The sequence below is a fragment of the Anarrhichthys ocellatus genome, unplaced genomic scaffold (genome assembly GCF_004355925.1).
Source record: "Anarrhichthys ocellatus isolate YVR2014 unplaced genomic scaffold, GSC_Weel_1.0 scaffold15, whole genome shotgun sequence".
In the NCBI taxonomy this organism is placed as follows: Eukaryota; Metazoa; Chordata; class Actinopteri; order Perciformes; family Anarhichadidae; genus Anarrhichthys; species Anarrhichthys ocellatus.
Window position 1 is genome coordinate 8244371 of NW_022280045.1, and position 12524 is coordinate 8256894.

The 12524-nt window shown below is 42.5% G+C and overlaps 2 protein-coding genes across 3 annotated transcripts in view; one reads left to right on the forward strand and one right to left on the reverse strand.

The window, feature by feature from the left end:
* Nucleotides 1-64: 64 nt before the first annotated feature.
* Nucleotides 65-12524, reverse strand: part of cdc73 (cell division cycle 73, Paf1/RNA polymerase II complex component, homolog (S. cerevisiae)) — a 17524-nt gene continuing 5064 nt past the window's right edge. Inside the window, exons 9-17 of the mRNA XM_031854612.1 lie at nt 12166-12244; nt 9569-9633; nt 3308-3365; nt 2301-2336; nt 2034-2121; nt 1621-1782; nt 1254-1354; nt 309-450; nt 65-154 (exon numbers count right to left, since the gene is read on the reverse strand). Of these exons, the coding sequence (XP_031710472.1) occupies nt 118-154; nt 309-450; nt 1254-1354; nt 1621-1782; nt 2034-2121; nt 2301-2336; nt 3308-3365; nt 9569-9633; nt 12166-12244 (768 nt within the window). The 3' untranslated portion in view covers nt 65-117. The remainder of the gene's footprint in view (nt 155-308; nt 451-1253; nt 1355-1620; nt 1783-2033; nt 2122-2300; nt 2337-3307; nt 3366-9568; nt 9634-12165; nt 12245-12524) is intronic.
* LOC116387479 (beta-1,3-galactosyltransferase 2-like) lies at nt 5346-11155 on the forward strand. Of its 2 annotated transcripts, none has more exons than XM_031854613.1 (2): nt 5346-6150; nt 7132-11155. In XM_031854613.1, exon 2 carries the CDS (start codon nt 7327-7329, stop codon nt 8590-8592), a length of 1266 nt encoding a protein of 421 aa, XP_031710473.1. In that variant the 5' UTR covers nt 5346-6150; nt 7132-7326; the 3' UTR covers nt 8593-11155. The 2 variants fall into 2 exon arrangements, with proteins under 2 accessions (XP_031710473.1, XP_031710474.1); XM_031854614.1 differs by lacking the exon at nt 5346-6150 and adding an exon at nt 6743-6860.

A 12524-nucleotide genomic window follows, 5' to 3' on the forward strand; every position in this document is an offset into this window, starting at 1 on the left:
GGGGGGTGTGGGTGGGGGGGGGGGGGGGGTGGGGGCGCGGGGGGGGGTCAGGGGGGGGGGGTGGTCGAAGGATTCGTTTGTAGGATTTTCGGAGAGATTTGACGCTCTGATCTGGGCTCAGAACCTGAGGTGAGATTTGTGTTTCACCATGTATCTGAAAAGTGAGAAAGACGAGGGAAGGGTGAGTTTGTGCAATGCCATCATCTTAATGAACATCATTTAAACGGCTGAATGATAAGATGGAGCAGCAAAGGAGTGAAAGAAACAGATGGGTGTACGTAAAATGCTAAAAAATAATAAAGACAGACCTGTCCAGGGTTTCCCAAAAGCGCAGGAAGACGGGTCGGTCCAGATGGCGCCTGTGACGGCTCAGCTCCAGGACGGTCACATCCCACTTCTGCACGTTGGGGTCTATCTTCGCCTCATCATACTTCAAATGAAAGGCTCGGACTGGAGGGGAAACATGCATGCACACATTTATATGGACGCATCTGGTTTGAGGGCAGAAATAAACGAGTCATATTCAGTGTCACGTATAAACCGTGTGCTGTCGGCATTTACCTCAAACAAATATTGTGCTGCTTATCTTTTGCTAGCTGGACGCACAACATTCTGCTTTCACAATTTCATGCGTTAAAGATTTGTATGAAATTATGTTTTTTTTAGTCGATTATAGGGCAAGAAATCATAGATTGCAGGTTTGTTGACTTCTACTCATAACAGCAGATAATGCCGCTAGATTTCATTACTACACAGAACTCTCAAATCCGGCCTGTGAAGGTTGTAGCTGTAGATTTCAAACTTATTTTCACAATTAATCAATTATATATTTAGTTCAAGGTGATGTTCTTAAATGTCTTGTTTTGTCTGAACAATCTAAAACCAAAAGATATTCAGTTTCTAATCATATAAAACAGAGAAAAACTGAAAATCCTCAAGTTGGAGGTGCTGGACGAGCATGTTTGGCGTGAATCAGATCCACGCACATTTAGAAAACTTAAGTGGAAAAAACCCTGAAAATATAAAAAATATAAAAACAGGTGTTTATTTGAGCTTTGTCTGAGGCAGCCAAACACTGCGTAGTACAGACTCTGTATTTTCTATGTGACCAATCATCACTCAAGTTACAGATCATTTAAAGATTGCAGCCACTCTGTCAACATAAGCAACCACAGGCTGATGCCTACTCATGTGTGTTACATAGTTCAGTGTAGCAACACTTTTGAAAGGAGTTTTCTGTCCACATTACTTACTTTTGGCAAAAATGTCGACAGGAGATCCATCTGGCAGCAGCCACGGCCAGCCTTTGAACTGCCAGGCAGGACCCTGCACAAATACAGCCACCACTCGATCCCTGCAGGAAGACACATTCATTGGTTGTTGTTGTGGTGAGGAGGAGACATTTTCAGCCCTTTTTCTACAGCAGGAACTCTCCCCAGGGACCAGGAACCTTTTGAGGAACTCATTGCATTTTGTCAGTTTAATACAGTAGCTAGGGGGGTTGGGGGTTCCTAACCACTAGCCCTATCTGCTATCTGTTAGAGACAGAAGTAACTCCTCAACCATAGGGCTACTCTGCGTATATATATGGGGGGGGGTCCAGGCAATGGACGTGCTCACCAGTCCTGTGGAGCCAGTTTCAGTGGCTGATCAATGATCCGGTAAGGCACAGTGACACTCAGCGTTGTGCCTCCAGGCTGGACCTGGTCTTTGCGCCTCTGAAGCAAAACTTCATTATCGCGCTGGTTGCCCTGCTTCTTCTTCTCTTCTGGCGTGACGAACCTGGTGTCGTACAAACAAGATGTATAAAACTACTTCATCTCATTTTGTGTTGAAACTGTTACAAAAATAATGTTTATTTTCTTGAACTTTGACTGTTGCTTATTCAGTCATGAACATTTGATGTTATAAAGAAACAAAGAAAGATACGATATGAGAGTTTTCAAAGCGTTTTGTTAAAGCTCTGTGTGTGTAATGCAATGCTGAAGGCCTAAGTATCTCTCATTCAACTATAATAAGGAGAGACGACTCACTTCAGGTCCTGAAGGAGTTCCTTCGCATTGAGCATCGTGATGAGTGAGGTGGTGGCAGCGGGGATGATGACGATGGGTGTCCGGGACCCTGTAGAGAGAGTTAAAAACAGGTAGTGTTGTAAAGACAATCAATGAAACGCATTTATATGACACAAGAGAAACCCAGAACCATGAAAAAAATAGACAAAGGTTTGTAAATGAATGTTGCATTACATAATGTCGAGAAACTGCATTTAATATGATGAATACTGAGTGAAAGCAACTTGCCTTTCTTCTGATTGGGTGGAGGTCTGGCTTGTGAAACTGGAGGGAATAGAAAAATGTGAAAAGTGAATGTACACACAAACACACCTGTAGACTCCCTTACATTTGGTAAATAAAATAAATAGGTAAATAAATACAAATGATCCTCGGTGAACCTGCTTTGCTGTTCTACTGGTACAGGTCTGCGTCTCCTGTTACGGTCAGTATTAGGGGCTCAGGTAGCGATACTAGAAAGGTATGGCAATACCCTGTCGTTAAAATGTTATTCCATTACTTCTCCTTTATTACCTTGTACTTCCTGTTATCTATTCGCTGCTGTAGGGCAAACATGTCACAGTCAGCGAGTCTAATCATTTACTACAAACACGTCCGATGCTGCTTTGTTGCGCTCTCACATGTTCTCCAGCATTCTGGGCCTCTATTGGCTAAGGAGTGAAACAGACATGGGATTCTTCTCTCCAAACAAAAGTCTCTTTCACAGACAGTTTCATGCAGAAAACATGCACATATTTCTATGCTGTGTTCATGTGTGGCAGACGTCAAAATTACAGAGACTGTGACCTCGAAGTTTTGTGCTTAAGTTCGTTGTCACTTTTCTCTGAGGGGAAGCGAAAGCGGAAGCTCTGCTTGGTCAAAGCCAAACATTGAGTAATCGTATGACACCTGGTCACAGAAATTTTTTCTATGTTTGCTTTTCTTTCTTGAACAACGTTAAATTACCTTTTGATGGTGCACCTTTAGACCTGCCGAGCCTGAGCAAACACTGTGGAAACCACTTACGTGTCCTAGATACGGGAGATGCAAATCACCACTGCCATCAAGTTAGTTGAGAGCCCGTCTTGCCACACATCCGTAAGTTGTCTTCGTAAGACTTTTAGCAACTACACAGCTCCTAAAAAAATTCTTCTCACTTCACATTTGGATTGTGCAACCTTTAAAAACCCCCATTGTATTACAATGTAAGCAGACACATGCATGCATGTACTTAGATATGTTGAATTAACACCAACCTGGACGAGGGACAGGCTGCAGCGCAGGAGTCTGGGCCTTCCGAGCAGATGCTCCTTCCTGGAAAACATCCAAAAGGTCATATTAATAAATGTACTATGCCTTCAACCAACTACTAAAAAACACAACTCAAGACTGAGACACATGAGGGAGTAGAAGTTGAACAGTTTAAAGGCTCGGACACACCACTGTCTGTGAATGTCTGTGGTAGGGAAGAACTATTCAATCATTTATCGAAGGAGTTCGAGGCTTTAAAAAAAAAAAAAATGTAGAATAAGAAAAAAATTGCATTATGAGGAAACAGAAGTTTCATTTAATAGCTGTGACAAATAGTTTAGCATTTTAGCTTCTTAAATTAACCGCATGACTAAGCAATTACCAGATTTGTTGGCGACTGTTTCAGCACAAGTTGATTTGACTCGCTCTTTCTCCATGACAGGAAAGACACACAAAGCTGTCGCTCAGCTGAGACCAACGTGGCTGTCCAGCCCAGCGAATCATTTCTAACACCACTTCTTTGAAAAGACCACAAGCCGACACCATCAGTGACAAGCAGCCAGTTGACATTTTCAAATGATGTCGTCTCGATTCAATTTACAGGTTAACGTGTGTCCGGAAATGCGCCCGGTGAGGGCCGGCTAGCACCAGGGAGACGTCCCACCGAGCGACCGTGGCTGAGCTGGGTCATGATATTGCTGAACAATCCAAAATACGAAGCTTCAAACTGTTGGAAGAGACCTGAGTGAAGCTCCTGTTATCGCACTCAAAAGGTCCCTTGAAATACATTATTCAAACCATGTTTCCTTCGTACAAATAATGAAGAGTGTGAGGATATTTTACAAGATTCATTTAGAATCTCAACCATCAGTAATTGGAATTCATATGAAAAAGCTAGTAGTACTTGTAGTAGTACTAGTAGTATTTTACTAGTAGCAGATAGCATTCCCTTCCTGTCAACTGAAGCCAGGAAAGTTCATTCCTGCCATTCAAAGCAACACAGATGTCAAAACTGAGCGTCGAGAAAGCAAATGCTCTTAACCAAAGCCGGGGATTAGAGGATAACATCGGCACATTGTCAGCATTTTACGATAACATAATAAAAAAATACTATGAGTGGGCTCCGAGGGCTGTTGAAATTCAAATGCATCTGCTCTTATCTCCTCCCACTAGCTGCAGGGCAGAGTCCATCAGCACCACTGCAGGATCCCTGTCAATTACAGATACACGGCTTGTCTGCAGCCCTTGTACTTCCTGTCCAGTTTAAGTACACTTGCACCAAGAGATCCTCTCCTCCACATCGCAGCTTTACGATACAGATTGCAATGTTGTCCATATATTGGCCGCGTAAAGAATATGGCTCCCAGGAAATACCAGTATGTCTGTTGAGAGAGATGCTTTAAAATTTGAGTGTGAATGGAAAACACAACGTAACCCTTTTTCCCTTTGTCTAAACCTCATGTTATATAGCGATTACATTTAAACATGATACATTTCAAAAGGTGAGCAGAGTGCATCTGAAGGGATCATGACCGCCAATGAGCAGATATGCAAAACAACAAGCACCCCTCCTCCCTTGTCCTCCTCTGAGAAAGAGAAACAATGGCAGGGCAGACCACCATGGCTGAATGAGCACAGCAGACACATTGCTGTAATTATTTGTTTTCCATCACTATCACCTAACACGAGAGACTGGCAGGAAACACATTAAAGACTGCAACTAAAGAGGCTTTTGACGTTTCACTGTCCGAGAAGAACGCTGTCAGCTGACGTTTCACATCTTTCAATCACATTATGCTGTTCGCAAAACTTGAAGTGTCAACATGTCTCCTTTTACTTTCACAGCACGGCAAATTGAGATAATGCTTTATTCCTCTTTCTGGACAGTGGGCGTGAATACAAATAGGTCAGCAGCCCCCTCCCCTCCCCCCCCCTCCCCTTTAACAGAGCAGATAGCAACAGCAGCAGAAACGGCGTGACGTGGTGGGAGAGCGTACTGCCACCAAGCCTGGGGCTGCCTTTTCAGAGCGAACACACAACTCACAGCGCTGCCTCCTCTTGATCTTCCTCCTCCCCCGCTGCTTTCACCCCCTCTAGCCCTATCGCAGACAACACAGCGGCCGCACAGAGCCGAGTGCGAGGGGCGGCTGTATGGGGAGGGTGAGAAGAGGAAATTGGAAACAAAAAAAGGAGAGAGGAGCACATGGGGGGGGGAGGGATGTTAACACGAGAGCCTGTGAATGGAAGAGGAAGAGAGAGAGGAAAAATAGGAACAGCACAGAAACGGAAGAAATGCTGAACGAACGGAGAGATGTAAGGCTTGTATATCATCCTGAGATGATCCCCGTCTGTCCACTGCTGCTTTGTTATACACAATACGACAAGCGAGGACAGTGAAAGGACCCACGGCTGCAGCCAACTGTCAACCACCGACCCTCTACTCCTGTTGGCCAGAGGCAGCAGCAGCACCGTTAGCATCAAGCCTCTCGGGACAATGCGCCAAGACTGAGACTGCAAAACGGGAGCTCTGACACATGTTCTGCACGCACACGCACACGCACACGCACACGCACGTGGTAGATAGCTACGAGTGCATGGAAGAGGACCACATGTACCCACCTTTCTGACTAACAGCCACATGTGGGTTGGGCTAAAAAGGAATAAAATTTGTCAGACGTCGTAGAAGAAATAAATGAGGAAATAAGTCGACCAGTCCAAGCGGTTTGTGATTTGGCTAAGAGCACGATGGACGCAGTGACCAAGAGAGCCATCATCGTGTGAGGATTGTAATTTATTACATTTACAGATGATGGATGCCAAAAAGAGAAGAGTAGTTTGAGTAAAACGGGTGAGTTTAAAATGCAAATGCACATCAACACAGACAAAATGAGTCATGCTGCTAAATCAAAGACTTATTTATTTATAATATATATATATATATATATATATATATACATACATACATCATCCTGTATTGTACAGGATGTGATATATATATATCACAGGATGTGAAGGGTGTGCCAAGATTAAAGGAAACAGATGCTTCAGCTTGGGGTACTTTAAAGGTTGTGTGTAATCCAGGCAAGAACAGAGATCACACCACTTCAGGATGCTAGCAGCAGGCCAGAACAGGTTGGTTTTTCTATAAGAATTCATCATCTGGATGCTGTTCAAGTGCAGAATGTTGAGTTGAGAAAGCAGAACACATTCTGTTTATTCTCATCCTGAAAACAACAGAAGCTAAACAGAAGATGTCCAGTGATCAGTAGTCATGAAGATGTGAAAGTAACGTCGAGAATAGTCTGCAGTTTATTTGTGTCGTACATTAGCCTGCTGTGCAAACATCCATCCATCCATCCATCCATTTTCCTTCGCTTATCCGGGGTCGGGTCGCGGTGGCAGCAGGCCAAGCAGGCTGACCCAGACCTCCCTCTCACCGGCAACATGTTCCAGCTCATTCTGGGGGATCCCGAGGCGTTCCCAGGCCAGCTGGGAGTGTGCAAACACTGAATACTAAAGATGTCTGCACCGTCAATCAGTGTTCCTGCTTCAGAGCGTGTAAGAAGTTTGTCGTTTGTACAGATAGTATTTTAGCATTACGATAGAGAGAGTTGTGCGGGAATGAGTCAATGAGAGCGGTGAGAATGAGAGCCGAGTGCCGTAAAATCCAAAATATTGATAAATCACCCCATAGATTTGACGGTAACGACACAGTCGGGTCATAATTATGTGTTCGTCACATAGGACAACACCTTTCACATAAAGCAGCTTAAATGCGCCATGTTGTATCATCTTGTTGCTCAAATATGTGCCTTCTTGTGTCTTCCAGGCAATCACAAGACATGCAACAATAGAGAGGACTCAGACCTGACAGCTGGCTTGTCGGACAACAATACTGTCTGCGATTGTCAACTGATTTACATACATGGAAATGAGCGATCATAATTGGGGCCAAGGACCGCTGAGCTAACGATTGACATTACAAGCGTGACAGCGGTCTGAGTGAATTAGTCCTGCTGAGACCATGCAGTGGAGACGACGCCACTGCTGTGCACAGACAGCTAAGTTTATCTCTCTCCTCTTACTGTTGGGTCTTCTGGTCTTTCTGGTCCACCAGGTGTGGGTGCCGAAGCGCACAGGTATGCCATGGTGGAGAGGCATTCCTGTGGTGTACGGAGGTAGTGAACTTCACCCAACCACACCCAAATGGAATCCGAGCGCACCACATTCAGCGTGGAGGTTCATCATTGTTCCTCAGCAGAATCTCAAGTCTGACGCTAACATCAGCTCCCCTGAGAAGGAGGGCGTCTCCTCTCCTCAAGGAGACCCAAGTTTTGAAAACACTCTGGCAGCCAACACTAGCCAAAGTGTAGAGGGAGATCTTCGTAGCACTATAACCCACGGGCCTTTCCCTTATGTCATCAATGAGCCAAACAAATGTGCAGACAGCAGACCTGCATTTCTGGTGTTGCTGATATCCACTGAGGCTCGGCAGGTGGAGGCAAGAAATGCCATACGGCAGACATGGGGGAACGAGAGCGTGGCTCCTGCTCTGGGATTCATCCGGCTGTTTCTGCTGGGGAAAAATGAGGGAGAGCTGGGACTTTTACAGCAAAGGATGCTGGAAGCAGAAAGCCGAAGGCATCACGATATCATTCAGCAGGACTTTCTGGATTCCTACAAAAACCTGACCACAAAGACATTAATGGGAATGAACTGGGTGGCAATTCACTGCCCACAAGCCGGCTATGTCATGAAGACGGACAGCGATATGTTCGTGAACACAGAGTACCTCATTTACAAGCTGCTCAGGCCAGAACTGAAGCTGAAGAAGAACTACTTCACAGGCAATAACATGAGAGGCTATGCACCCAACCGAAACAAAGACAGCAAGTGGTACATGCCACCTGAGCTGTACCCAGGTGAGAAGTATCCCACCTTCTGCTCTGGGACTGGTTATGTCTTCTCTGGAGACCTGGCGAGGAAAATCTATGGTGCATCACTAAGGATCCGCCAATTGCATCTGGAGGATGTGTATGTGGGAATATGCCTGGCTGAGCTCCAGATCGAGCCGACTCCTCCACCCAACGAGTTCCTGTTCAACCACTGGAGGGTGTCTTATTCCAGCTGCAAGTACAGCCTTCTGATAACATCACATGGGTTTCATCCCAATGAACTCCTTAAATACTGGCATCATCTCCAGAGTAACAAACACAATGCCTGCATGAACACGTTGAGAGCAGTCAGGACTCACTCAAACAGAATGACCAGAGAGAGACCAGCTACATAACTTATTAAACTCTCCTTGTTACATACAAATAATGAATTATATCTCAGCCCGTTCTGTTCTTACCTTGACACCAAGGGATTAATCCACAAAGTTATTTGGGAAGACAATAAAAGTTCTGCATATATGTTGTGTAAAATCTGATGAAGTGCGTTACGATTATTGTCGAATATTTTATACAAAACAGATGAAAAATGTTTATATGTCTGAGTCAAACCACTGGAGAGTTTATGTACACCATAATATCTTTCAATAGAATACGCTGTGTTTCACTGTGGTGCAAAGGGTTCTTTTTGTAGTAATGTAAGATTTGCTGTATGTGTTTTATATCTGCTGCCTTACAGGTACAGGCGACTCTATAACTAGAGTGGACAGGGTACAGTGCCAATAAATGTTTCCACATGTGTATCAAATAGTCAATGAAGGAATTTCAAAAGCCATGAAAACATGAACTATGCTACGAGATATTGAGAAATAAATGTGGTATGAGCCTTTTTTGTTTGTACAATATACATTTCTGGAAATTGCATTTTAAAAAGTACATTTGAGAACCTGAAGCACAAAAGTTCCCCTTATTACTTGAGTGAGATACCATCTCATGACAACTCCATTTCAAGGAGATACAGCTAACAGTAGAGGATGACGCACCTCAAGTGAGTGAAGGGTAATAAAAGAAAGGCCGCAGCAGTATGGAGGTATAGAAATATACATCATCATGCGGTAACGCAGCCTTAACAAGCAGGAAAAGACACTTGGGCGATGTTACGATACCCAAAATCTAAGACAATATCTTGACTCACATCATGATATTGATATAATATCACTCTATTGCCCAGCCCTACATTGAGGCTTTGATTAGCAGATCTCAATAATTATAAATGGAACATTTACTGGATGTGTGCAAAGTGAAATTGACATGCCGAGTCGCTCTGGATTCATCTTCTTACAACACGAGCACACAGCCAGGTTTTGTTCTTACCGTCACTGACTTCAGGGTCATGCCGTGGTAGGTGCCCATGGTGTCGATCTTGAAACCCTCCGTTTCTAAGAAAATAACACAGGCTAAGTTGTAGATTACTGGCAGAACAAAACAGAAGTGTAATAAAATATAATGCCTTAATATTCTATAACCAATTTGTGTACTGATGTTGTATGTAATTTTATGTATTTTCTGAAAAGTAGAATCCCCGTTACAAATGTAACCAAAGGTGCGCAGAGGATAATCATGATGGTATACGACTGCATGCGTTGCAAATGGGGGAAAAGAGCTGAGAGTATAAACAAGTGAGAGGGAGTAAAAGCTCGGTGATTTTTGTGGGGAACTGTACCAAACATAGACGTTTGTTTAAGTCTGTAGAATTCGATGTGTTGGCCTAGACATCTCTTCAGCACGACAATATTTTTCAACAACATTTCGATTAATTGTGCAGCCCTGGTTGAACGCTGAGTCACACATGGCAGGTTTTTACAGTAGATGGACGTGTTGGCTCAGCGGCGCAGTGTCCTGACATCTTTAAGTGGTCAGTGGAACATCAGTGGCAACTGAAACACACTCAACTGTGCTTATTTTTCTACATAATTGTTTCAGGTATTAAGGAGCCCGGGGAATTAAATCAAGAACTAAATGTGTCTATGAGCCTTCTTATTTGCAGTTTCCCCACATCTGAAAAACCATGAAGATTAGGCCAATTAGACTAATAACTGATTAGAAGGCAGCATATGACACGCAATCTACACACTCAATGAAACACACATTGCACTCAAAGAAACAGTCTTAGTGCTCTTTTGATTTGGCGTTTGGCACCTCATGCTTTAATGCAAAGGAAACTTGCAAAAGCAATTTGATCTTTAAAAAAATGTTTTTAATCAGCTGTTGCAGTAGTACGTATAAACCTACGTCTAATACTAAGATAAGAACTTGTCCTTGGTTAAAACAAAGTCTGGTTTCTGAAGCTTATTTATTTTTTCTAAACAGATTAGTTCACATCATCAACAATTGCCGACATAGCACTAAAACAGGCTTATATTTTAAATTAGGATCGGATGAGACCCACACAGACGCCTGAAATGAATTGGTTTGGCCTCTCTGTGTAGCAGACAAAGGCTCCATTCACAGATCCTACACCTGATGACGCACAGCAGGAGCAACAAACACTGGTTTCAGACAATGAATACCTTTTTTTTTTTTCTTACCTTTAAAAAAAAAATCAAAAAAAAAATCACAAGAATCAAACTACAGTGATACTATGAAACCGTGAGGTTTCCCCTGCCTGGCTACAAAGAGATGGCTATGAGCATGTTCACATAAAAGAGGCGGTTTTTCAGAAAATTACCAATTCCATTGTATTCTTATTGAATAGAAGATACTTTATTCATACCATTGCAACCCCGGCGGTGTGAACAGTGGCAAAGTAACGCAAGGCAATGCATACAGTCTGCGAGACTGTAAGTGCACGACTCACATCACACGACTGAAGAAGACGATTAAGATGTAAATACGATATTAATATATGATAAGAGAATATATACAGATTGTTTTAGCGGTTATATAAAAGTTATTCATGGTGCTGTTAGAATGCTGCTGCACTGCACCGTTAATACAGGTGCGAGATCCCTTTGCATGCGGCAGACCAAACTGTTTTGTTTTTTTACACCTTGTTTTATTTAGCAATGCACCGATATTGATTGGCAGCCAACCAGTGTCATATATCAGAGTACTGGGAGAATTTAGATTATAACGCTGTCATGATATGTACAAATGTAATCTTGTAAAATGTAGTTTTTGGCAAGAAACTTGAATAGATACAGTTGTTTGAAGAAGATGTTTTTACAGGAATATAAATAGACATTAGAGAGAGGGAATTACGACCTGTTTAACTTCCTAAAACTAGCTTGAAGCTTCTTATAATATGCAAGTAAAACTACTAACACCGAGATTATTTTTAATCAAAGAAAGTATTTAAATAAATATACAATTATTTATTTCCAAATAATTTGAATAATGTGTTTTCATGCAAATAACCACTATAGGTGATAATAAAGTAAAAAGATAACATTCACACTGACGAGGGATGGTGGAAATTATTCTTCGGGACAATGGTAAAAAATAAAATGAGTCTAGAGCATTGATGTCAATAATAGTTCTTAGAAAGAAGATCAGAATGTGCAAAAATGGCAGGTCAGAGTTCAAATAAATCTGAATCACCCAAGAAAATTGCAAGTTATACATCTGTAGTATTAATAATCGTTCTTGTTATCTTGATTTTATCCGCATTGCGAACAATATGTTAATTAGTCAGCAGAGCTTGCCTGCCTCGGGTAAAGGGAAGCAGTGCTTCTATTTTACCTGCCCCAACATCGAATCTCACTTCTGAAGGTGGTCTGATCAATACAATGTGCATCTAAAGCTCCCACTGTCGTGTGCTTGTTGATACCGGGTGTAAATGGGGTGAATCAAATCCAAGTTTTGTTGACCCACAGATCAATGTTCAGTTAACTACGCTTTCCTTGAATGCCTCGCGCCCATACAGATTTTTTTTTAAAGCTTCCAGATTAAAACTCAAGAATGAAACTCACCCTCTTTTCCTTTGAATCGCTCCTGATCGTATCTGTTGTAGGCAGCTGGGACAGGCTGCTTGTTCCTTAGGGACGGGTCCTGGAAACAACATAAAACACAAACAATTCATTACTTTACATACATGTCACAACACTGTTTACTCAACACCGTAGTAGTTATTTATAGGCTTGCTGCTTGTAGTTATTGTTAAATAACTACAGACAACCTTCCAGTTGATGTCAAGCTTGATATATTTGAGAAAAGGAATGTGAGGAAAAGTAGCAATTGACTGGTTTATCCAAGTCATGCCCTTTTAGAATACAGCTATTAGTCCACACACACATTTACATTAAACCTTCTGGAAAAGAAGAAACTGGAA

Bases quoted from the DNA above. Each gene is read 5' to 3' on its own strand.
- LOC116387479 (XM_031854613.1), top strand. From the start codon at position 7,327: ATGCAGTGGAGACGACGCCACTGCTGTGCACAGACAGCTAAGTTTATC.